This window comes from Erythrolamprus reginae, chromosome 3 (assembly GCF_031021105.1).
Source record: "Erythrolamprus reginae isolate rEryReg1 chromosome 3, rEryReg1.hap1, whole genome shotgun sequence".
Classification (NCBI taxonomy): Eukaryota; Metazoa; Chordata; class Lepidosauria; order Squamata; family Dipsadidae; genus Erythrolamprus; species Erythrolamprus reginae.
The window spans coordinates 92,464,361-92,492,053 of record NC_091952.1 but is presented as its reverse complement, the minus strand read 5'-3'; the positions used below and the strand labels follow the sequence as shown (position 1 = coordinate 92,492,053).

The 27,693-nt window shown below is 39.7% G+C and overlaps 1 protein-coding gene across 1 annotated transcript in view; it reads left to right on the top strand.

Moving 5' to 3' along the window:
• Positions 1-27,693, top strand: part of ADGRL4 (adhesion G protein-coupled receptor L4) — a 124,985-nt gene that overhangs the window by 39,863 nt on the left and 57,429 nt on the right. The window contains exon 4 of the mRNA XM_070746214.1: positions 20,685-20,837. Coding sequence (XP_070602315.1) covers positions 20,685-20,837 — 153 coding nt within the window. The remainder of the gene's footprint in view (positions 1-20,684; positions 20,838-27,693) is intronic.

Genomic DNA, 27,693 nt, shown 5'->3' with positions numbered 1-27,693 from the left:
TTGATGCATAGCCCAATCCAGAAATGCAGTCTGTTATGTGTAGCTAGTAATACTTACCTAAAGATAAACTGCAAATGCTGCAACAATGGTGCCCATACATGTCTGCCCAACATGTGGCAGAACATTTTGTGCTTGTATAGGCTTTACCAGCCACCTGCGGACACACATTGCACCCAGCCTACAACCCATGAGATGTCAAGGTCCTCTTCAAACATGATGGACGAACATCACCTAAGAATGAAGACCTATAGCTATCTATCTACCAGCTTAGTGATGAGAAAATAATTTAATGCACTTGTTTTCAAGTGCACATTGCCACTTAGTATCAATTATTATCAATGTATCTGATTCGGATTAATCCATGCATTATTGTATCTTCCAACTGTATTTTGTGAATTTTGCATAATGTTATAATAGTAGGGCTTGCCAGCAAAAGTGCAGTCAATGTACTGGATGCATTTATTGAGGAGCTTTCAATTCAGAAAAGGATTTCAGTATTTTTCCTATTAAATTTGAAAAACATTTCCTTTCAAACAATATCTTTTTTAAAAACCTGAAGTTGTGTGCTTCAGTGGCTTTTTCTATAGAATTAAATGACCTGAATACTTTGGAGACTCTATTTCACATTATCTGGGATATTTGGATTTCTCTTCCTTGGTAATTACCGGTATGAAGCTGTTCTTGATGTAAATAGAAACCTTCTGTGTTCTATATTTTCAAGTATTCCTGGACGAGTTGTTATAAAGAATTAATCTATTCACTATATGCAAGCAGGAAAAGATTTAGATGGGATGTGTTCTAGTTTTACTGCAATATTGCCTTTTATTTTAATGTTCAATTGTGTTCAATTCTCAGTGATTGCCTGAACAAATCCTGCAGTTTTCTTGGCAAGTCCCAAAGGTGGTTTTTCAAGAGGCAACTGGACTTTTTGCTTTTTGTTTTTTCTTTGAAAACATTTGCTTCTCATCCAAGAAGTTGAAAGAGAGCTGAAGGAGCTTCTTGGATGAAAAGCAAAATGTCTTCAAGGAAAACCAGAAACTCTAGTTATCTCTTGAAAAACCACCTTGGGGACAACCATGGCCTGGATGACTAAGAAGCTCCATAGACATTTTTCTTGGTAAGGTTTTTCAAAAAAAATGGTTTGCCATTTGCTTCCTCTGTAGAGCTTAGAGAAAGTAACTGAACCTAAAATCTTCAGATGGTTTTGAGATTAAGTGGACCTAGGGCTCATGGTCTCTCAGTTTGAAGTCCGATTCCTTAACCTCTGCATCAGACTAGCTCTCCTTGCATCTGTACCTAAAGTTAATTAATTATAGGGCAACCACCATTTTTCCTAACCTAGGGGCAAACCAAACTGAAGATAATGGAAGATTAGATAAAGAGATATTTCAAAACAGAATGCAAGATCATTTCAAAAAACTAACAGAGGTGTTTTGATTGACACTTTCCAGAGCATTTGTCTATGTTCGAGAAATGGTTTGTGATAGGAAGTAACATTGTACAGGATATGATATCTTTTGTGAATTTTATACAAGTTGTTCTTTTGGGTAAGAATTCCCTGCCGCATATAGAAAAAGATTATAGATTATTACATTTCCTGCTAATTCCTACCTCTGACATAGGAAAAAAGTTCTAATTGTTAACTTTAGAATTGAAACTCCATAATGAGTCAAGGTAAAGTGATATGGAAATGTTTCGGTTATATTTGTAATCCAGGTTGGTTTGCTGACACTTGAAAGTCCATTTGATATTATAATTGTGGTGACGCTTGAGTGATCAATATCTATTTGTGAATGTACCTTTGATCCTAAAGTTGGACACTGAACAATGCTATCTGTCTCCAATTAAAAGAAGTAGGTGGTCTCAGGAAGAATGTAAATGGAATCATTTAATCTGACTCTAATTTAAAAGCAAGCAGACTAAGAGAAGGAGGAAAGTATATCAAAGGCATTTCCAACTGGGCAAATTAATTTTTGCAAATGACCCATTTATTTCCTATTACCTGAAGTAAAACTAATAATTTTCGCTATCTCGCCCAAACAATCTAGTTTATAGCCTTTTACCCAAGCATTCTTTTTGACATTTGACCAGATGTATTCTCTATTGTATATAGTAAAGTTATTTTTTCTAGGATTTATTTAGGAAATATACTTTCTATGTAATAGCAAATTATTCTGCTAAGCATTCATTTTCTCCCTCCACTAATTTTTATTGAGGTCCCCCCCCCCCTTAAATCTTTGCATATTCCTTATGTTTAAAAGAAGAAATGGGGAAACCAATTAAGGCATCTAAACCTAAATTCTGCCAATATCTTTTCAAAATGGAAGCGTTGAAATAAGGAAATGTAACAGGCTTAATAGAGAAGCAAAACACATACAATAAAAATTCATACAACTATCTTGACCATTTAGTAGAACATAATAAAACACACTGTGTCATGCTTACTATTACATGCATAAGTCTATATAAGCATATGATCATATATTTATCCTGAGATTTTTGCACACTGAAAATATCTGTCTGTGATCACCCAACATGTTTAGATCAAATGAAAGCCTTACGTGAAGTACTAAGTGTATTGTAAACTTTGGTTAAGGTTTTGTGGCTTAGACATCATTCATGTTTATTTTATTTTTAGGATAGTGTGCAAATTCATAAATAGGGCTGATTTAGTAACCATGTTGACCTTGTTGTGTGAATTTAACAAGCATTGTCATTTCTGAAAATGCAAAAATAACATGACTGTTCTATTTCTTTTTTAAAAAAAAATTATAACCTTCTTCACCATAAGACTCCAAATGTAGATAACCCAGACAAAATCTCAAAACCTGGGTGATAAAATATAATAATAGACTAAGCATATTAACAGAATAGATCTTCATGAGGAAAATGAAAGGAATTTTAATTCTTTTAAGACACAAAATTGTTCTATGATCAGTGGGATCTATTACAGAACCATCCCCTCATTTTGTGATTCATGTGTAAAAGTTCCAAATGTTGCAAGAAAATAAAATTCTCTTTTTCACTTAACAAAATAACTGTTCTTGATGATAACAAAATAAGACAGCAGTTCTGTTTCAGTTTCATTGGTTTATTACTACAATAATGAATCTGTGGAAGCATTAAACTTATGTCTTTCTACTTCTTTGGGTCTCCTCCAACATGGCCCCAAGCTTTTTGTTTTAAAGTTTTTGCTTTCGTTTTGTTTAATTTCAGTTTATTATTATGCTGAAAATTCTAATTTATGGCAAATCTTAAATATAACTTTTTTTTACTAATAGTACGGTAGTATAGAGAATATAATTTTAATGAATAATTGGCACATAAGAATAAGATTACAATTTCTATCCATCTGTCTAACGTGTATACTGCAGAATCAAGAAAATGAAATTTAATTTATTGATAGGTAGTTTTTGTTTACCTACAGGATGGTTCTTTTTGAACAAGATGTGGCTTCCATTATTATTTAATTTTCTGAGTGACTGATAATTCTATTCTCCCCCCCCCCCCCCTCCTTTTACAAACTAAAAAGATTCCTGATACATTAATTACAACAATTCAAGAGTGGAACCATTATTTTATCACTTCCTGGATTAGCCGTGTGACCCTGCAAAACTATATCATCACATACCCATTTTTAAAACTGCAAAAAGGAGTCTTCTACTTTTTAAAATTCTTGGAGCTGCTATAAGTATATTGACCATTTTAAAGTATGGGGGGAAAGTGCATATATTTTCTGAAGTTAGTCCAATGTCCATTCATTTCTGGCATAATTCTGTGTTCCTTTTATTAAAAATAATAGATTAGAAATTTGTCAGACCTTGGCCCAAAAATAATGTATAATACATAATAGGGGCTCACCTAGATTGCTAATCTTTAATCAGATCGCTTCTACAATTCCACATGTTGAGATATAAAACAGGGGTATGTTCTTCCTGGTTTGTATCAGTTTGCCCAAACCAATAGTGACCCGCTGGTGATGTTACAATGATATCACGGAATCAGGTTAGTTGATGCCAGACTGTGGGTGCCGCCATCTTTTTTTAAAAAAATGGGAATTTTTTACTGATTTTTTGTGCACATGAACAGAAGCTGAGTGCCCAGTACTGCGCATGAACTGCCATCTTGTTTTCGGCTTTTTAAAAAATATGAATTTTTGGCACTGCACATGCAGTGCACATGCAGCAATGCTGGAGTAAAACTGTCTCCCGGTCTGGAATCCAAAGTCATTGTCCTCAGCAAGCACAAGAGGGAAGAAAATGTGAGAGGAAAAAAATGGCAAATGCAGGAGAGCGAGAAGCAGGTCCTGAAAGGCACTGGATGGGTAAATACCTCAAAGGTTCCCCATGAGGAATTTCTAGCATTTCCATAGCAGCTCTGCTGATGGGAGGCAAGCGTGTAATGCCACAGAGGGCAAGGTTAGTGCACTTCCAGCTGTGCCCTACAGTGCGTCTGCCAGCTCAGGAGATGCTTCAGGAGATGCAGACCAGCAGGGAGAGAGGGAGCTGGCAGTTTTTGTAGCTCCACGACTGCAAAGTTTACCAGGCCAGCTTCCCTCTTCCTGCCGGCAGCACCTTTTGATAAAAGTTGCAAGCATGCCGGGGAAGGTGGTGGGCAGTTTGGCAAGCTTTGCAGTCACATGGCTACAAAGGTTGCCAGGCCAGCTTCCCCTCTTCCTGATGGCCTCCTGAAATATCTCCTGAACCAGCAGAGGCACTGCAGGGTGCAGCTGGGACCACACTAACTTTGCCCTCTCTGGGCATCGCCCACCCACATACCATCAGCAGGAGTGCTCTCCTGGGAGGATGGGAGGGGCCGCCTGCTGGCCTTGGCAGAGTGGCTCCTCATGACCCAAGTTTCGGACTCCACCATTGCCACTGCCTCTGCCTGTCTCGCCGCTGGCTGACTCCAAGCTAGGAGGCAGCAGCCAGTTCCCCCTGCCCTCCAGATAGCCAGCATGAGAGTGGCTCTCCAAGATTTCAGCTAGGGCAGCCATGCACTCACCCATTTTATGGCCTCTTTATTCCCCCTTTCTTCCAAGGAAAGCCCTCTGGAATGTGAGTGGCAGCAAACGTGACTGCAAGAGGAAAAGAGGCCGGGTGAGATCCATATGCTTTGCAGCACCGCTCATCACAAGCATCAGCCCCTCACTCCCCCCCCCCTTGCTAGCAGTTGCCCTGTTTCTCACACAGGATCACCAAGGAGGGATAGGGAGAAGGAGGCAGCTGCTAGCACAGGTAACAGAGTGCGGGGCTGATGTTTCTGTGACAAGGGGAGCCAGAAAGCATTTGGCTCTCACCCAGTCTCTCTTCCTCTTGAAGCCACAGGTGCCACTGCTGCCATTCCAGAGGGCTTTCCTTGGGAGAGAAGGGGAATAAAGAGGCCAGCTGGTATGCTGAAAATTAACTCACTTGTTTAGCTCTCCTATCTCCACTTTTACAAGTTTTTCTGCTTTTTCTCTTCCCTTGTGGTGGTCTCAATCTTTGCAACTGTGGCCAGGTTGGCAGGAGGGAGGGAACGGAGCATGAAGGAGACAGTGGCATCAGAACCCTCCCTTGCTGTTCCCCAAATGCCTTGCAACAGCCAAATCCCTTGGCCCGAATACCACCACTCCCAACCTTGTTTGGGACAGAACAACAGGTCTGGGTGGGGGGTAGCTAGGCTTCCCAGAGTACCACCTGGCCTTGCCAGTGATGGACAGCAAGCAGACTGACAAGATGGAGGGGAGTGTGCGGAAGATGGCAGCATTAGAAGCCTCCCTGGATTTTCCCTTTGCTGTGAATAGGTTTGCACAGTGACAGAGGGAGCAGGAGCCCTTCATTAAAGGTGGTTTTCCTCCTCCCTGCCCAAGAAAAGGTTTTTGCCACAGCATTCTGAATAAAGCAGAATTGTAGATTTTAAATTTTCTTAATTGGAAAATGGGAGCAAGTGTTCCCCTATCCTTCTTCCTAGATTTCCGAGCCAGCTATAGACTACCCAGTCAAGAGTGGGGCTCAGGGGAAGCCAGCCTTAATTTCAATAGCCAAGTTGGGGGCTAGGATGAGGAGAGAGAGGCAGCACTTTCTGGGAAGGTAGGTCAATCTATTAATTCCTCATTTTCCCTTTCCCCACCAGTTAACAGGCAACCAAGCTACTATACTTGGTAATCTAGCTCAGCTCAGGCAGAGAGAGGAGGTCCTTGTGCCAGAAGAGGCTTGTTTGGGTCTCATGGCTGCTGCTTCAGCCACAGTCTTGGCAAGGGAGCTATTGGGGAAGGGGAAGAGGAATCAAGGCCAGAGGAGAAGCACCGCTTTTCCTTTTTGTCTGTTCTGGCATTGAGCAACAGTGAAGGGAGAACAAAAGGAGCCTGTGCTGGTTGGGGAACTTGGCTAGGGAACAGACCCAAGTATGCAGGAGGTTGTTGCTGAGGAATACCAGTTTCCAGGTTCTGGAGTAGACATAAACCTGCTCCCTTGCCTCTGTAAGGAGGCCCAGCTTTTGGGCTGAGTCACTTACCTCCCACCCACCCAAAACAAGGAGAGGCAAGGCCTTCTCTGGTTTGTTCTATTTGTTGACCGTAAGCTCCTTGGATCTGAGAAAAATTGCTGCAAAATTGAGTTTTCTGAAGTGGACCACTAGACTCCTAAACAACTTAAAAAACAATCTAGTAAAAAGAAAAGTCAACCAAAAGAGCAACATGCAAGCAAAAGCACATAAAACACCCCCAGGAGCAAAACAAATTAAAGTTTAATTTGTTTGTATTGTTTAATGGACTGCTAAATTGGCAAAATGGACCACTAAATTTTCCATACCCTGCCAGTCGCATGGCCACCTAGCTACAGCCACTCAGTCGCATGACCATCAAGCCACTCCCACCCAGTCACATGACTGCCAAGCCACTCTCACCTAGTCACATGATTGCCAAGCCACTCCCACCTGGCCACATGACCATTAAGCCACTCCCACAAAATGAAACCACCAGTGTGGTAGTAAAAAAATTTGGAACACACCCCTGATATAAAACATATATAAGAATCATACAAATTATTTCATACAGTAAAACAATATGAAAATGGTCTCTGCTAATCTCCACTACTTCCAAATTTTGAGGATTAAACTTTTTTGAGCTCCAAAGAATAGTTCCTCAATTTCTGAAGTTTACTAAATTCATTAGTGCTAGTTAGAAAACTGCACAGCCACAAACCTTTATTCAGTAATGGTGGAGATTATTAGGGAAAGTATGATTGTGAACTTAATTTTGTTTCTGTATAACTAGAGCAGTAGCTGAATAGGTAATATATTCCAGATTGCCCGCTACGTGGAGACCTCTACGCCAGCTAAATTCAGCAAGGTGAATATCGCTAGGATTTGTTTTACAGCAAGACTTCATTTTCTTGTTTTGGAGGGGTTAAGTGAGCAACTTTAACCACTACTTCCCTTTGGGGATTACGCTACAGAAAACAGCTTCGATATCCCCAGAGAGCAGAGAAGCAGAGAGCGGCTGTCAAAAAAATAGAGCTGCATGCCATGAATCAATGTGTTCCCTAGCCACCTTCGCTCCATTCACTTCCCAACCAGGGCTGTCCAGTTTTGTGCAGTGACAGCCCCTCAGCGGCCACCAGCCTGAAGCTGTCAAATTCACCCCAGACAGGTTTTGATCACAGGGGACCCTATGTCCAGGTTATTCTGGAGAGAAAGAGGTGAAATATTTCATACCTTACGAGTCATTTTGATGGTAGCGAGGAGTTTTGTTTTGTGGGGGGAGGGCTACATCCTTAAGTTCAAAAACTTTTGAGCAAAGTCTGTCAAAAAACTACTCAGGTCAAAATGCCATTGAAGAAAATGAGGGCTGTAAGAGAAGCATGGATATTTATTAACAGGTGGCTAATTACTTAGATATGGGATGGTTGGCAAGTAGAGGGCCTCTTTGAAGATGACCTCAGGGACAATTTAACATAAAATTATAACAACGTCAAGTCTAACAGGAAACCAGTACAATGGATCCCTATAATGGCTGATTTCATAACTGATGCCACCTGCCTACCAAACCTCATTATCCTGTATATACTACCACAGTTCTCCATGTACCACTTCATTGCTTTCCCTTAATTTCCACACACATATTACATTCTCATTGCTCTATGTACTAACAAGAAACTGTGTATCTCCAGCCTGCCATCCTCATAATAGCGACTACGGTAAATTTCTGGTGGTGGTATGAGGATGTTAATCATAACAATGGTTGAGAATGAGGATTCAAGCTACCCCGTATAATCTGGAGTTTGTTCATATCTAACTTTGCTATTTTGTCTCACTTATATTTAGCATTATAAGAGGTGGTTGATTATGATTCTCCTTAATATATACTGTTTCCTTGTAAAATTGCCATGAAGAGTAATCCAGGGTCCCCTAAAATTCATGGTAATCCCCCCCCGCCCAGTTATTTTAGAAGCATGAGAACAGATGTAAATATTCAGATGATACAGCATTAAAATTATTGTGAGTGAATTATGTGGTGATAAAAAAGAGTGATAATAGATATATCAATTTTTATTGAATATTAAGTGTGCACAGTCAGCCAACATGTTTGCCTGGGAGACAGAAATATATGTATAAGTATTCTATAAATTGTATTGTTTTATCATGTCTAAACATACTTATGAGGCAAAAGATCTACCCATGTTCATCTAAACCTATTTCTTAGTCAGTATTACTGTATGTATAAAATTACAAGTATACAAGGATTATCATGCTTATTTTAAAGACTTTGTCCCATAAAGTTTGCATTTTCATATTTATAAAGTAGAAGCGGAAACAATTGTTACCGGTAAATTAATGTTGTCCAAAGGTATCTTTCATTAGCTGAAACAAGTTAGAAAGAAAATCTAGACTGCCATTTTTCCTCAACTGAGTTAGTGAAAGTAAATTACTAAAAGCTCTGATTAAGATGTGGCAAACTTCCTAATCTTGAAGATCAGAGTCAGTTTGACACTTAATTAATCCTTAGCTTTTGTTGAGTCTTCGCTGCGTATATTCTTGAAAGCATTAAGTTATGACTTTTCATATTCTGCCACAGTTATCTTTCTTGGGTTTGAATTAAGCAAAGTTCTCTAACTGAATTACTACTGATTTCTGCGCTAGTTGAAGCTACAACTCTAGGGAAGTAATCTGCAGATCAGCTTGTAGAAGTCTATTACATTCCTGAAGAGATTCTGAATCTGGTCAGCAGCATTTCCACTTAATAATATAGGCAGTATGGAATTATTGAACAAGGCCAGCATATTACTTTATAATCTACACACAATATGATCTAATCAAAAGCCCCTAATGTCTCTCTCAAACCTCTCTTCTTTCTCCCATAGTGGATATTCCTGTAAAAGAACTAAGGTTGAGGTAGTTTTAATACAGAAAATTTTATTTTACTATGAGCCACACTGAATTTGCTAATCTCAGATATATTGTTGTTTTCTGAGTAAATAAATTAATATAGCTTTCCCGATGGAATATTCCACAATATCAGACATGATTCACTCAGTCTCATTCAGCAGCTGATGGTGTGATTGGTAATTAGCTATCAAGATGCTATGTGGAGAACATTTATTGGCCTCGACTTTTCCTATTTGTGCTGGTTCAATGCTAACATCTGCCCTAAAGTTACCTTGTCTTATTTAAGCTATTATTGTTAACAATGGTGAGGATTCAATCCATTATCCATGGCCATCAAAGGAAAAAAATTACATCAATACATTAGGTGTACATTGCTATAAGTGCTCTGAGATTTCTCAGATGTCAAAAAGAATTATTTCCTGCGATGCCTTCTTCTATCCCTCCCCCCCCCCCCAATGAAGAGAGTCATTCATTGTGCATATTAGGATTGGGGAAAGCTTTGAAGGGATGCTTCGATTTATTGTACCTTTGATCAAGTTACGCCATCAAAGGAGATTTATGAATTGGTGTGGGGACCAGCTTGGGAGCAGCAGATCAAAACAGGTGTCTTCAAAGCATATTGTAGCCTCTGGAAACACGCTACACATTTCTGTACATTTCTACTACTTGTGTGATGTACAGTGTTGTAACTTTATTTCCATGGGGGTGGAGGTTGAGTGGCATTCTGAGATGCTTGACATTGATATGAATAGCCAGCCAACGAGTTTCATCTTATCAAATCTGGGAGATTGTTCTTATGATTTTTGTTTGTTTGTTGAGATGGCAAGAGGACCATTATTTAGGATGTTATTCTTTTTCACAATTCTCGGTTTCTTTAATGTGGCCAGTGTTAAGTCCTCGACTTACAACCCCAACAGAACTGCAAAGTCCTCGACTTATGATTGGCCAGGAAGGCTGATTCTGAAGCCTGATTGGCTATGCACAAGAGGCCTTTCGAGTGGGAAGTTAAAGCATTGTGATTGGTTGGCTGCCTGACGGCAACACTATAAAAGGAGCTTTCAATGTCCCCTCATTGCTTATTTGACCCCTACGATAATCATTAAGTGTTGTACTTCATGATTCTTGAAAAATGTATCTTTTCTTTTATGTACACTGAGATCATATGCACCAAGACAAATTTCTTGTGCGTCCAATCACACTTGGCCAATAAAGAATTCTATTCTACTCAGGATTCTATTCGCTGTTCTATTTAAACTAAGCAGGAGTGGTGCTGAAAATGCCATATTAAAAGTTCCCTGTTTAAAAAGTCACGCCTCTGCTAAGTTCTGTCAGTACAAAGTCTCACCTATCTAACACTGGCGACTGAGGAAAGTGGATTCCTCTCAGAATTCTGTTACACCAGCTCTGTCTCTCCTTAAGCAAGTTCCACAGCTGAATCTTTTGCGCTGAGGCCCCTCAGAACCGCCTCTGTCTTCTTCAGCAAGTTCCACAGCTGAGTCTTTTGAGCTGAAGCATTTCAAAGCTGATCACTAGCTACATCCATCCTTTTCAGGATGGCTTAGCTGCCAGCTTTCTCTCCATTTGAGCCTTCAACAGAAGTCTGAGAAGATTACCTCACACATTTCGAATGTGTGCCGAGGGCTAACAACCTTGCAGAGCTGTCCAGTGCCAGAAAGCCCGGCTACTTTCTCAGTTTCTGGGATAAAGAGATGTTTGCCACAGCATGTACCCTGACAGCTCCTCAGCCTGTCTTTGAGGTACTTTGGGAGACTCTCCTGGAAAAGATTCAAAACCACTATGCTCAAGCTCCCTCTCACATAGCTCTCAGGCATGCCTTCCGCCACAGAGTTCAGTATGAAGGTGAGTCTATTAATGACTATGTGGCTGCTCTTCACACAGCCTCTAACATCTGTAATTCCTCTGATTTAGATGACTTATATCTGGACCAGCTGGTATGTGGGGTCAAAGACATTAGGCTGCAACGTCGCTTATTAGCTGAATCTGAGCTGACCCTGCAAGCAGCTTTAGATGAGGCTAGAACAGCTGAATGCTCTGAGCAATCTATATCTGAGCTGCACAGATATGCTCTTGCCTCCCCACTAGCCAGTAATTCCAGTCCTCCATTAGGAATCTGGCACTACTTTGAAGGAGAAAAAGTAGAAGATGTCTGCCACCTCAAGGCAAAAGAGCTGACAATTTTAAGACACCATTCCCTCCCTGCCTAGGCTGCAGGGGTGCCCATTATAGAGTTTACTGTTGCTTCCACTTAGCAATTTGTGGGCGGTGTGGCCGAAAGGGCCATCTCTCTAAGGTGTGCTGATCTCTTCCGCTACCTTTGGACGCTCCACCTGCCCAGCCAAGTCAGAGACGTGTTTGTTTGTTTGTTTGTTTGTTTGTTTGTTTAATTTTTATGCCGCCCTTCTGCTTAGACTCAGGGCGGCTTACAACATGTTAGCAATAGCACTTTTTAACAGAGCCAGCATATTGTCCACACAATCTGGGTCCTCATTTTACCCACCTCAGAAGGATGGAAGACTGAGTCAACCTTGAGCCGGTGATGAGATCTGAACCGCTGACCTACAGATCTACAGTCAGCTATAGTAGCCTGCAGCACAGCACTCTACCTGCTGTGCCACCCCAGCTCTACGCGCCACTTCAGATCTATGATTGCAGACCACCAAACTGATGGGAGGATTGTTTCGCAGTCATCAGTGTCCATAGCCCTCCTGTTGATGGTGCCTACCATGCCTCAGCCACCCCTTCTATGGCCAAGCTCTATCTCTCCATCATCCTGGAAGGGCATCCCTGCAAAATGGGGGTGGACACTGGCTCATCCAGGTGTCTCTTCTCCTAGGTAACTTACCTGATTGCTGACCCACTTCACAAAGCAGCACCTTCAACATTGTACCATTACTCTGAAATGCAAATTGATCCCAACCATGGGCTGTGGTTCATTTAAAGTCACTTACAAGGTCTTTTCAGACCTATTGCCACTCATTGTGGTCAATGGTCATTTGACATCGCTCCTGGGCCTTGATTGGTTCACCGCCTTGGCCTTCACCTTGTCAGGCATCCATTCTACATCTCCAGACAGGCTGACCAGCATCATCGAAGACTTCACAGATGTGTTCAATGGTGGGCTGGGTAACTATAAGGAGACCCCCATTTCTTTCAGTTTAGATGCCCCACTTGTCAGAGTTCATAACTAGCCCTGCCCTCAGCTCCAATCCACAAATGGGAATCCCCTAGGGCTCCAAGGGCCAGGCTCAGGGGTAGGCTGCTGCCCGGATGGGGGGTGAACGCAGTGGGGTAGCAAAAATGGAGCTCCACCCCAGAGTACTCAATTTGCACTGAAAGATGTTGAAAGAAAATTCAGGGCATCCTGCATCAGCCACGCCCACAGTGTGATGGTAAAAAATTTGGTAGCCCTTAACTGGCCAGGCTGCACATAGACTTGGTTGGCCCAGTGCAGGGGCGCATTGAGCCAGGGGTGGTGCAGTGGTTAGAGTGCAGGACTTCAGGCTACTTCAGCTAACTACTACCGTAGCTGTAGTTCATCAGTTCAAATCTCAACACAAGCTCAAGATGGACTCAGCCTTCCATCCTTCTAAGGTGGGTAAAATGAGGACTCAGATTGTTGGGGGCGATATGCTGATTTTGTAAACTGCTTAGAGCGGGCTGTAAAAGCACTATGAAGTCTATACAAGTCTAAATGCTATTGCTATTGCATGTTCTTGGTCATTGTGGATGCTTACTCCAAATCGGTTCCGCTGGCTTTGATGACCACAACTAGCTCTGAAATGATCATGAAAATTTTAGATAAGCTTTTTGCAGCCTATGGGCTCCCCGATGTTATAGTTACTGACAATGGACCACAATTCACCTCTGCTGCATTCAAAATGTACTTGGCCAAATTAGGGGTAGACCATGCCCACACAGCACCAGCACACTCTGCAGCTAAAGGGTTGGCAGAGGGGGCTGTTAGGTCAGCAAAGGAAGCACTTGGGTGCCTAGGTTATGTCAATTGGCATTAGAGCCTTTGCACATACCTCACTGCCCAACACACCACCCTTTGCCAGATCATACTTTTGGGCTACCATCTCAGGACAATGCTGGACCATCTGCATCCCAACTTCAATCCTGGATGACCCCCTGTTCTTGACCAACAGCAAGGAAATTATCAGTAGGGGATCCTGTTTTCACACTTAATTTTTGGGCAGGCAAGAAGTGGCTATTGGGACAGGTGACCCACCTAACTAGACCCTATTCTTTTAGGGTCCAGCTCACTGCCTCTGGTGCCAACACATTGATCAGTTTTGCCAGAGGTTTCCCTGCATATACCCAGTGCCTCGAAACCAGGCCTAAGCCTCTTTGGCAGTTTCTTCATTGCCTCGGATCCCAGTCTACCAGCCCACTGTTCCCCAGTCTCCAACCCATGAAAGTTATTTGCTTCCTGCCGTGCTTCCTATTCAGCTATCAATGCCTTCCAGCCTAGCCACTCCCAAGGCACAGGAAGTTCCAGCATACACCCAGTGACCTCCTAGTCCTCGCTCGTCTGGCACTAGCCCTATGCTACAACAATCGTGATGGAGTCAACGTCGTGTGGCATATTTGGCCGAGCGTGTGCGAATTGGGAGGTAAGGGGAATTAAGTCCTCAATTTACAACTCCACCAGAAACGCATAGTCCTCAACTTATGACCGGCTAGGGAGGCTGATGCTGAAGCCTGATTGGCTAAGCACAAAAGGCCTTTCGAGTGGGAAGTTGAAGCATTGTGATTGGTTGGCTGTCTGACAGCAACACTATATAAACAGTTCTTTCAGAAGTCTCTTCACTGTTCTATTTAAGCTCAGCTGGAATGGTGCTCAAAATTCCAGAATAAAAGTTCCCTATTGAAAATGTCAAGCCTCTGCTAAATTCTGCCAGTGCAGTCCTATCTAACATCCAGTCATAATTATATTTTTGCCCTTCCTACTCTTTGGTACTGGTGCTGACAAAACATTTATTTATTATTATGGGCACAAGACTAACTGGTGCAAGGCTATACATCCCTGGGTCAAACAAATCAGGCTTTCTTGAGTTACATTTAATACACTATAAGACACTCAAGTGTGAATGAATTGGTAGCAGGATAAAACACAGGAGCATAGGCCAAGAATTATTCTTTTGTTAACAAGGACAAGAAAATACTACTGTTTCTTGAGACAACTGCTTTTACTTTAGTTTGTCAGTCCTTTTGGCAATATATTCCACTGTGTCAGCCTGTTTTGTTACCTCCCCTGAATTTTACCAAAAAGTCACATCTGTGGCATAAACAAATTCTTCCAATGATGAGTGGTGTCCCCCCACCCCCAAGACAGGCCAGTCTTGCAGCCGACAATTACAAATCATCCCTACACATATGAGCAAATTGAACATCATTACTCAGAATATTGCCAAGTCTGAGAGTGCGTGAACACACACACACACGAAAAATTTTAAATTAAATTGAGGTGCTTTGTGTGTTGACCGGCTTTTCTGAACTTGTTCTGTCTGTATTAAAAGATGTAAAGTGGAAATTGTTAAAAAAATTAATGTGGTGATGTTCTTAAAGATATCCACCAAACTTTGGTATGGCTAATATCCTCTAAATAGTCTACTATTCCTGTTTCTTTTCTCTTATTTTGACCACAAAAAAAAAAATGAAGTCACTGGCTGTATTTATCTTGAGACTTCCCAATGATAACACAGAGACTAATGTTGTTTTAATTAAATCTCAAACCACAAAACAGCTTGAGAAACAAACGGGTTTGCTCTCCAATCACAGATTTAAATTGAATCGTGTCCTTATCAAATCTCAACTATCCAATTCTAATTGTATCAGAGTAGAGTTGCAAGGGTGTTACGTACATTCATGTTCATGTGGAGGCGCACTTGAAATTCTTAAAAATTTCCAGTGCAAAACTCCACTGAGCATATATATCATTGGCCAATCAATATCTTCTTATCACTTAGCAGGCACACTTTTTTTCTTGAGTTTCTTTAAAATGTTTTCTTCTTAAAGTAAATCTTGAGTTCTCAAAAAGTTTATTCCTCAGTGCTTAAAGAGTATCCTTGCCAGAAGTCATTTGGATATGCATAATTAAGCTAGATAGTAATGCGGTCATGGAGTATATACTTGGTTGCCTTCAAAGGTATCCTTTCTAACCAAGATGAGAAAAACAAGCTTGTTTACAAAGGTTACACATTTTTCAATCTATAAACCCCGCAGTTGCTATTTCCCTTGAACCATGCAGCATTCAATAGCATAGTAAATTATGATAAAAAGTTAAAAGATAAATTTCAACCCTTAGGTCCCTGAACTGATTTATTGTGTCCTGTGTCTTTGATTTATTAAAAACATGCTGATGATTAATATGCTCTACAGGAAATACAAAGCAATATTATAACCTAGATATTCACAATCCATACATATGGTCTTCATTCTCAATAATATTTTTATTTGGAGTACCCTTGTTAAATGTCACCCAGGATTGTCAATATTGTTAACTTTGATTCCTAATGGCTTAGGAACCTAATGGCTAAATTAACACCCCTGCAACTTTCATATAACTTGACTACGGCTATTTCAATATGTAGCTTTTATATTTTTTCATATTGAATTTGCCCCACAGGTATACTTTTTAGCTTGATCAAATAGTTTCTGATATAGTAGTCAGATGGAAATAAAAGTGCAGTAAAAAAAAGTAATATTCAGCCTGGAAAAGTATTCAATGTATCATTTGGGGGTAGAAGTGGGAGGCTGTATGTTACCATAATTATTTTCTAACTATCCAAGGAAGCACTGACTCTTACTAGAAAATAAATTGAAAGCTATAATACCATCACAGTTTCCCCAAACTGATTCCCTACTTTTAAATAAGGCACTGGATATTGGAGCAGGTTTATCTAAGTCTCTTATTTCTGCAGGTTGCTTCTGAAAGCAAATTAATTCCGCCAGAAATTTAGTTAGCCCATATAACTAAAGAAAAGCTAACCTTGAAAGTTGGCAATAAAGAGTTTGTTGTTCCTTTTGTGCAAATGAAAAGTGATATCCTTTGCTGGAAAGGACATTGAGCACTGAAGAGGATCTACTGTGTATAGATCCATTACATTTTTTACAAGGACCTAGCTATGTGGATTGCTGCAAACACTATGATAAAATTAATAAGCAAAACCTTTAAAGATTTTTATAGGGAAAGCATGCTTTGCCTCGTTTGAGGATTGAACCATTTATTTATTCATTGTGAATAAAATGTATATAGTCACCCCATCTCACAAACTGCACCTCTGAGCAGTGTACAACAATCCAATAACACCAAATGCAAAATCAGTCAATTTAAAAATATAAAATCCAGGATAAAATAAAAATTATAAAAAGGGAGGATATGAATGGCACCTAGCAATGGAGCCCCAGGAACCCTAGAATTGATTATAATTGAAGTTCTTGAGGAACTTTTGGAATGTCAAAATGAATGGAGTAAATTTAATTTCAGCAGGAAGAATGTGTCAGGAGAAACCTAAGAAAGGCATAGAATAACCCAGAATTTGCCAGAGTAAACTTATATTAACCTTAGCCTGATAGATATACCCTGTGAGATTCTAGTGAATGGCTATCCTATCTTCCTCTGACTTCTATCTCTCTATGGGATATGTTGTCTCTTCTCTTATTCCTCTCCTTGGAATGAGCTCCCTCAATCTTAGAAAACTGCCACTTCACTAAAGTCCATCAAAACCTACCCCTTTATAGAATATAATCATCAGAGAATGTTTCACAAGGCAGGTGTCACAGCAGAGAATACCATAAACCCAGAGAATACCATAAACCCACCAAATGTGGGTCCATAGCGTATGGTTCCCAGAATAAAAGCAAATTTTTGCACTGTGTTCTGTCTGACTATATAACCAGTCAGCAATTAAATCCCCATTAATACTCAGACACAGAGTTGGGAAGTATAATAGTCTATTGTACAAGAAAACTTGTTGAAAGCCATAAATTAAAGCAAAGAATGTCTGTTGACTGCCAAAATTCAAAGCAAGCAGCAAAACTGATAAGGAATGTTCCAAAACAGAGTTGTAACTTAAAGCCTATAGCTTGACTGAAGCAGAAATGCTCACAGACTTCTCAAAACTATTTTTTTCAAGACTGCAGCAATATTTGAGAGGGAAGAAACTTGCTTTTTCCCTCTTGTAGGTATAAACGTTGATTTCCTGAAAAGGGAACCTCCAAAACTCTTCTCCTTGGTGTAACCACTATTAATTAATATTAATAATATTAATTAATATTAACCACTATTAATCAATTAACCACCTCTCCAGGGTGTAACTACTCTGTGATTACACCTGCACACAGCAGTATTCAAGGCCTCCCTCTATGTCTGCTCTTGTCACCCATGCATTTTTCTCACCCGTGCATCTAAAATAGGATCCACAATCTCCCCCTTCTCATGAGACCCAGACAAGACCCTAGCTCAGTATTCTTTATTTTCTGCAGGACCCTCAATCTCCATCCCTCACTCACTCTCACTATCCAACTCCTCTGATAGTCACACGAGCCTATGATGTTCAGACGGACCTAGTTCCTCCTCTTCAAAGTCTGTGATTAAAGGAGCTGGCTGTGATCCAACCACAGCACACTGTACCACATATCAGTCCATGAAAAAACGTAATGGAAATATTTGGTTTGTATTTAAAAAGAAAAAATATGGAACAATACAATTATAATGGATTGAAAGCAACCGTATTGTTCTATAATATATTATCCCATTCTCTTGGAGGTTTTTTTCACCCAATTGTGAATTCTAACATTTATTTTCCAAATATTAATCCAAAAAGTGATTTTTCCATAAGGCCAAAGTAGGATTAACATCTATAAAGAGTCAAGAAACCATTGAAACAAAAGCTGGACTTCCTTGGTTTTTCTTTGAAAACTTTTCACTTTTTATCCAAGAAGCTTCTTCAGTTCATGATTGTCCCAAAGGTGGAAAAAGCACCTTTGACTCAACCATGATGGCTGAGAATCTTAATAGACATCAGAAGAATCATTTTCTTTTACCATATTAGTTTACCTGATGTTTACATTTGTTTCCCCCCCCCTCCCAGTTAGGAATATTCATTTGATTGTGGTCCAGATACTATACTTATACTATAGTCTTCCCACTGGAGAATAACATCCCTTAGAGCGTGGCAATTTCCCATTATGTAATGCTTCTGCCAAGGTTCAAAGACCCACTTATTTAATTGGGAGTTTGTTTAACCATATAAAAATGTTATCAATGAAGATTTATGGCTCTTGCCCTTTTACTAGTGTATATTGCTGAACAATTTTATGTAAACACTTTGGGGATTTAGAATGAAAATGATCCATGGTATTTGGGAAATATTATGCTCAAGAATGCCCAAAATATTTCAAAAAGAATTGTAAAGTGCATATATATAAAAACAGTCATAGCCCTGAGTAAAATATTCTGCTCACAATTATAGGCACAGATTATCAAATGTTGAAATAGAAAAGCAAAAAATAAATGAAAAAATATACTGCAGAGAGAGTACACTGTCCTATGTAAGTTTTATATAATATGTAAGATGCTAGAGAAGGAGAAAAGCAGAATAAATGACAGACTGAAATGCCACAATAAGATCAAGATCTATAAAGAGTCAAGAAACATTTTCTTGTAGGTTGCAAGGTTAACAATGTCTATCTAACAATGGTATACCAATTCAGTGAACTCACATATCAATTGATGGAATTGTATATACACACCTACCATAAATGTCATGTATTCAGGAATGCCTCTTTTTTGTTCAAAACATTCAACTAATTTATGTCTTACACTTGGTAAGGTCCTTTACCTTACCCAGATGTAATCCTATCATATGCCTCTTAGACGAAATATTTTAAGATTTTGAGGTTATGACTTCAGTGTCAGGTCAATAGTTCAGAGTTCATTGGCTATGAATTTAGGGAAAGCTCTATTATTTTAAAGATTAAGTCTTGCGGTTCATAAAAAATTCTGTAGATCTCTTTCGTTGTATAAAAGTTGGGCCAGAGATATTCTCCTCTTCATTCTAGAAATTCCATGTTTTATTTTTCAGATGAATTTCTTGTGTGTCCAATCACATTTGGCCAATAAAATTCTATTCTATTCTATTCTATTCTATTCTATTCTTCAATTCAAATTTATGACCGTGCTTATTTAATGGCAAATCTGAACTCACTGATGACAAATAGGTGGCAGACTCATCTGTAACCGTTTTTGAAAGTTCTATTCACATTCTACTTAAAGTAAAGTAAATACCAGGAATTCCCTTCAGATTATTTAGCACTTCCTGAAGGTCAATAAGACGAATGGTTTGTGTCATGGGAATGCCATGGATCACGCAGAACCCTATTCTTAGACTCATTATTGAATGAAAATTTCTCTCTCTTCTCTCTCTCTCTCCCTCTCTCCCCCCTCTCTCTACTCTCACTTCTCTCTCTCTCCTCCCCACCCAACATCTCCCCTCCTCTCTCTCCTCTCTCTATCTTCACCACCCAACATCTCATCTCCTCTCTCTCTCCTCTCTCTCTTTCCACCCATCCCCAGATACATGAGTAGGGTAGCAGAGCATTATAGGCTTCAATCCTGGAAACTAAGTTCCATGTCATTCTATCAACCTAAATATGTAAAACAATAATACATATGTACATAACACAAAAACACTCACCACAGGCTTGCACATACATTCATTAGGGGAAAGAATATGATACTTTTCCAGTCCAGGAAATAATAAATCAATATATTGTGTGGGCAAGTATAAAATACCTATGTTGATATTTCAAGTCACTTCTCTTTGCTCACACATAAACAAAGACATCCCATTTAAAGCTAGTGAATTTAAGATTTTTAGGTCAATTTTAAAAATGAGAATTTACTATCTGAGTGCACCTTTCTGTATTCAAAAAAGAAGCAAAAGGAAGTTACCATCATAGCTCGATGCCAGAAACAAATGTTTACTATTCCTGATTATGAGTATTTGCCTTCAGAATGAGTGTGTGTGAGCACACACACACACACAAACCCCTTGTGTATTGAACCAAAGGTATGAATTTATTTGAGGATGCAGTTCCTGAATCATGCAGACTTTTGATATCTGGATTGTAAAGTTTTTATTTTAAACCTTTTACTTAAAGTTTTTCTACTGAGAAAAAAGTAGATATGAACGTCAATATCACTTGAGAAATCTCAGAAAATTTAAGTCTTCATTTTGGAAGGAGAAAAATCATTTTAACCAAGAGCAAATAATTCTCTTTATTTCCAGATGATAATGAATGTGCAAATGCCACACAACTTTGTGGAGAAAAAGCAAACTGTACAAACACTCTGGGAAGCTACTTCTGCATGTGCAAAGATGGATACAAATCTAGTAATGGCAACAGAAGGTTTGTAACCAATGATGGTACTTCTTGTAGAGGTAAGTTCCCAAGAGATCCCTTGTTCATTTACTGAAGTTTTATTCCTTTAACCAATATGTCCCTTTCTGCCTTTCCTTTTTTATGCACTTGTTTGTTCTGTTGCTTAAAATATTTTCATAAATTATAATGAAAATGAATATATATATATTAAAAAATAGACTCTAACAGATGAAATGAACTCAATATAATATTTTAGCTATATATAATTTTGTATGTATCACTTTGTGATAATTTAATACATGGTGGTTTATTTATTTATTTATTTATTTATTTATTACTTAGATTTGTATGCCGCCCCTCTCCGAAGACTCGGGGCGGCTCACAACATGTAGAAACAAATCATAAGTAAACAGACAAATTTAAAAATATTTAAATATTTAAAAAACCCCATATGCTAACAGACGCACACACAGACATACCATGCATAAATTAAACATGCCCAGGGGGAGATGTTTCAGTTCCCCCATGCCTGATGGCAGAGGTGGGTTTTAAGGAGTTTACGGAAGGCAGGAAGAGTAGGGGCAATCCTAATCTCCGGGGGGAGTTGGTTCCAGAGGGCCGGTGCCGCCACAGAGAAGGCTCTTCCCCTGGGGCCCACCAACCGACATTGTTTAGTTGACGGGACCCGGAGAAGGCCCACTCTGGAAGGTAAAGGTTTCCCAGTCACTCATGTCCGATTCTAGTGCTCATCTCTGTTTCTCAGCCAAGGGAGCAACTTTTGTCTGAAGACAATTTCTGTGGTCATGTGACCAACATGCCTTTACATCAAAGGCAAACGGAACAGTTACCTTCTCACCAAAGTGGTACCTATTAATCTTCTTGCATTTGCATGATTTCAAACTGCTAGGCAGACTAAAATTGGCAAGTAACAAGAGCTCAACTGTTGCGCAGAACTCAGGTCTCAAATGTGAGCTGTCAACTCTCCAATTGACAACCACAGAGTTTTAACCATACTTAATGATTTACCTTTAATATTAATTAAAATATTAAGTGCTTGTTACATGTAACAAACACTTAATACTTTACATGGTATTTAATTTTGCATATACCCTTGAAGAAATTAATTTTTCATTCAGGGAAAGAATATAATACTTTTCTTCTACTTTTCCAGTCCAGGAAATAATAAATCAATCTATTTTGTGGGCAAGTATAAAATCCCTATGTTGATATTATCTTGTTCAAGTCACATCTCTTTACTTTAAAGAGATGTGACTTGAACAAGGTAATATCAACACAGGGATTTTATATTTGCCCAAAAATAAACTGATTTATTATTTTTAGGGTTATAAAAGTCCTGAAGAAGTATTTCCTCAAGTGAAATAAATTTCTGTGCAGTTATCTTTTTCCTACTATATTCATTGAAGCTGGGGGGTTAAAAATTTGATTCTCTAAAATATTTTCATGTTAGGCCAATTATATTCCCTCCCCCTCCCTCCCTCTCTTTCTCTTTCTCTCCCTCCCTTCCTCTCTCTTTTTCTCTCTTTCTCTCCCTCCCCCCTCTCTCTTTGTGTGTTTGTGTCTGTCCATGTCTCTGTGTGTGTATGGAACTAGTCTAAAAGTGAATCCTTCAAATCCTGCCTTAGCCATGAAAAATCAACTGGGTGATTTTGGGTCAGTCACTCTCTTGGCCCAACCCATCTCACAGGGTCGTTGTTGTAGGGAAAATAGGAAGAGGAATGTGTGTTGGATATGTTTCCCACCTTCTGTTATTTGTAAAATAATAGGGGTGGAATAAAAATAAATACATAAAAAATTAATTGTAACAATTAAACAAATAACAATTTTAGAACCAAGGTATTTCAAATGAGATCATTTACAGCAGTGGTTCTCAACCTTTCTAATGCCGCAACCCCTTAATACAGTTCCTCATGTTGTGGTGACCCCCAACCATAAGTCTAGCACCAATTCTCCCAACAGAGTTTTAAGCTGATTGGCAGTAAGGCCAGAGGGATAGCCCCATTGTAAACGCCTGATTGGTCGGATTGTAAAAACATGTTCCAAGAAGCCAGAATAGAAGCTTTAGTTCCTAACACCATGAGAAATTTGTCTTTTCTCATGGTCTTAGATGACCCCTGTGAAACAGTCATTTGACCCCGCAAAGGGGTCCTGACCCCCAGGTTGAGAACTACTGATTTAGAGGAACCAGGAATCCAGGAACCAGGAATCCAGAGGAAAGGAAATTTGGAATAAGTTGTGGCTGCTTCAGCACTGCTATTGCTGCTCCTACTGTAATCACATGATACTCATTTTTAACAAAGAGGGAGGGAGGGTGGGAGAGAGAGAGAGGAAGGAAGGAAGGAAGGAAGGAGATATAGCAGTGATGGTGAACCTTTTTCTTCTTGCATGCCAAAATGGGAGTGTGTGCTTGCGCCAGTGCATAAGTGTGCCAGCAAACAACCTTCCCCTCCATGCATGCACACATTCCCACACATGCACTCCCCCTCCCCCCAGTTGGGCTGTTTTTCACCCTTAGGCTTCCCTGAAGCCTCCAGAGTTTGAAAAATGGCCAAACAGGAAAACCGGAAGTCCGTTTTGCCAAACTTTCAGCCCAATTGTGTCACTTTTTGTACTCTGGAGGCTTCAGGGAAGCCTCCTGAAGGCTGGGGAGGGTGAAAACGGCCCTCCCCAAGAGTGAAAATCAGTTGGCCAGTGCATGCATGCACTGTTTTCTCCAATGTAAAAATTATCCAATGTTCTAAGATGCTTCATGGCAGATTCCTAAGGGCTCCCATCATAATTTAACTTTTTTAAAGTATAACTCATACTTTTTTAGGAGTTCTCAAAGTTGGAATGCTGTCATGCAAGGAAAAAAGATAAGACGTTCTTCTATACCTATGCATTCATCTGAATTCAGATCACACATTCTTTTCCATTAACAATTAAAATAGAGGTGATGATAAACTTTATATTGCAATGTGCTATTTTAATTGTTGATTATTTAATTGATATGCTGCCACATCTTATCAACTCCCAATAGGTTATAGCAATTTAAAATGCAGCAACAGTAAAATGTCCACAGTAAAGTACAATATAAAACAATTTAGCAAAATAAAACCAGCACAAATCTCAGTTCACTCTCAGACATTCTCTGAAACAATTCAGTTTCCTAACTAACTTATGGAAGGCTGCTACAAATGTCACCAATTGTGTTCCCTAAGAGAATTTGTTCCAAATCGCTACATTGAAAAATGGTTCTTCTTGGCCTGAATGTTCCTTGGTTCCCATGGGATAGCACAAATTGTTTAATGCTGACATCTACATACAGGTAGTCCTTGACGTATGACCACAACTGAGCCCAAAATTGATCTTGCCAACTGAGACATTTGTTAAGTGAGTTTTGTCCCATTTTACGATCTTTATTGTCACCATTGTTAAGAGAATCACTATAGATGTTGAGATAGTAACATGGTTGTTAAATGAATCTGCCTTTCCCATTGACCTTGCACATCAGGTTGCAAAAGGGACATGCAACCATCATAAATATGAATCAGTTGCCAAGCATCTGAATTTTGATCATGTGACTATGGGGATGCTGCAATGGTCATAATTGTGAAAAATGGTCACAAGTCATTTTATAGTACTATTGTGACTTTGATCAGTTACTAAATGAACTGTTGTAACTTGAGTTGTACCTGTCATGGGCCTTCCCAGATATGCCCATGTCTTGTCAACACTTCGCGGCCTGCACTGGCTGCTGATCAGTTTCCGGTCACAATTCAAAGTGTTGGTTATGACCTGTAAAGCCCTACATGGCATCAGACCAGAATACCTCTGGGCCTGGGACTGTCTTCTGCCGAACGAATCCCAGCGGCCGATAAGGTCCCACAGAGTGGGCCTTTTCCAGGTCCCGTCAACTAAGCAATGTCGTCTGGCGGGGCCCAGGAGAAGAGCCTTCTCTGTGGTGGCCCCGGCCCTCTGGAAACAACCCCCCCCTCACCTTTTGTAAGTTGTTGAAAACTCACCTTTGCCGCCAGGCATGGGGAAATTGACACCTCCCCTAACTATGGTGTATGTTATGTATGGTTTGATTGGGTTGTGTGGTTATTTTATTATAAGGGTTTTTTAAATTGTGTTTTTAAATATTGGATTTGTACATTGTTTATTATTGTTGTGAGCCGCCCCGAGTTTTCGGAGAGGGGCGGCATACAAATCTAATAAATTATTATTATTATTATTATTATTATTATTATTATTATTATTATTATTATTTACTTTATTTTTATTATTTTATTTTTTATTTATTTTATTTATTTATTTTAAATCAGGGGTCGGTTCCAGTTACCTTTGCCCCTGCTTCACAGCACAATATTTTGTGCACATGCTCATGTTCTCCCATACAATTTCACTTCCATGCATGCTCAGTAGCTGGAATCGGACCAAAACACAGCTGAGGAGTTGATCAGCTGTGCTTCAGGTGAAGAAATAAAGAACAGTATTAACTGGGGCATGGGCAGGAGGGCCCTTTTTCAAGCTGCAAAAGAAGAGAAGCCATCTAAACAGGGAAAAATTCACTAAAAAATATGGTGGCACCCATGGACTGCATTGTGAGTGCTCCTTATCCAGCTCTGGTAATGAATGTGAGGAGGATGAGCCAGGCCCATTTGGGAGTGAAGGAGAAATAGACCTGGATGAACCAGAGGTGGCAGATATGTCAATGAGTGATTGGTGCAAGTCAGAGGACGAAGGCGACATTAGTGATAATGAGCCACTCTTAGATGCTTGATTCAGGAAACTACAATGCAGACAACAATACTTTTTAAAACTAGTAAACATTTGGAAGGGATAAGCTTTCTGTGCTTTAATGGAGCTTTAAATATCTAGATTAAGCTATACACCAACTGATAAGTGATAAAAAATTACATAAATATTCAGTAGATTATAGCAATAGCATTTAATAGCAATAGCATTTAGACTTGCCCCCCAGAGGCGGAGTAAAGACGCTGGGGCATATATTGTGGATTAAGGGTCATTTATTAATTATCATAAATTTAAATGACTTTAAATAAATTTAAATACGTAACTTTGAATATTTAATTCAAACAGACTAAGGACCTGCAGAGCCAAACTAACGGGGCGGAAATTCCTACCAATAACATTCCTTGGCAACATTGGGCAATGAACTCCTTGCTGAACCAGGTGGAGGTACCACCTTCACATGGATCAAACCACGCCCCTTCATGTGGGAGGAATTCACCCTACAATCCCCGGGGGAGATTGGATCCGATGATTCCCATGGACATCCTCTCTCCAATCCCCGACGTTGCTCAAACCTCTAGTTCCTGGAGAGAGGCGGTCCATCACCCTTAAATGATGCCCTAAAGGAGCATGCGTAGTTGCTTCTAATTGCCCATTTTCACCCCCAACCTGCCAACCCCCAGTGACCAAAGGGAGGCCTATTTAAACAACTAAAAGCGCCGCACCCCCTAACCAATCCAGTCCGCACCGTCAGTGTGGAATAGGCGAAAAAACGGCCGCCTCTAAAGGGGAGGCCGCAAAAAATTCCTATTCGGCCCCGAAGGCGACCTCCTTAGGACACACTGTTGATAGCGGAGGGTGGGCGGGTGTTCGCTGCAAAGCGCAATGGAGGTCCTTTCCGGATCACCCTTTAAATAGGGCGATCAGGGACCCGGCAGAGCAAGCCGGCAGCACGCTTTCATTGGCACGCTGCCAGAAGCCGAACTTCCGGGTTCCGAATGAACCCGGAAGTGCTTAGCCCTGAGAAGAGCTGGCTCAGCGTTGCCCCCGCCCTGTGGCAATTTCAGCCGGCGGCTTTAACAAACTGCCGGCTGGGCATTTATATATATATTGCTTCATAGTGTTTTTATAGCCCTCTCTAAGCAGTTTACAGAATCAGCATATTGCCCCCAATAATCTGAGTCCTCATTTTACCCACCTAGGAAAGATGGAAGGCTGAGTCCACCTTGAGCTGGTGATGAGATTTGAACTGCTGAACTACAACTAACAGTTAGTTGAAGTACCATAGATTAATTTGAACTACATTTCTGAAGTAATCATAAATGATTGCAGACCTATTGAATCAATGCTGCAATAATGCAGCCAATTTTTTTCTGGGCAGTATAATGTCTTTGGTCAGTCTTACCGCAAGTGCACATAGAACTACATGATAATGAGGTGTATTTGTATCTTTTAATTGATAATAAATCCATATCTTATTATCCAATTGTATTATTAGAAAAGCCTCACTTGAATTGTTCATCAGCAATAAATCCTTAAACTGCATTTTGAGGGGTTTTTTAAAAAAAATCTTGAAAGATACCTGGAAAAATCCTTATAAATTATTAACATTCATAATTAACCTCTGTCTTTTGCACTGATAATTTTGAGCTATGGTAAATTATTCATGTCAAACTCTGCTCAGTGTTTATTATGTTTTAGAGGGAAAGTGCTGCTAATATTAATGTATGCATTAATTTTTAATATTCTATTTATAACTGCCTTTTTAAACCTGGCTGCAGTATATTATTTTGTCAATCACATCCAAAAAAAAAAAAATCACTGAAGCCTGCTTTAGGTCTATCCCTGGAGAAGCAGCTATATAATTTTATGGGATGCATTTAGGACACAGCCTCCTATATGCAACTAATACGAAGAAAAACAGTTGTGATAATGAGATTGGTCCCTAGCCGATCTCTGTAACCATGATGAAAATGGAAAAACTTGCAATTGGTCTTTTGTGTAAGTTTATGTATGTCTACACAGACAGACATAAATTTACACAAAAGACCAATTACAATTATATACTTGATAAACTTGATTTTGTTACACGTACCATAAACATTATAGTAAAACAGTTCATCTCATTGAAAGTTTCCAAATCTACAGTTGTTATTCTAC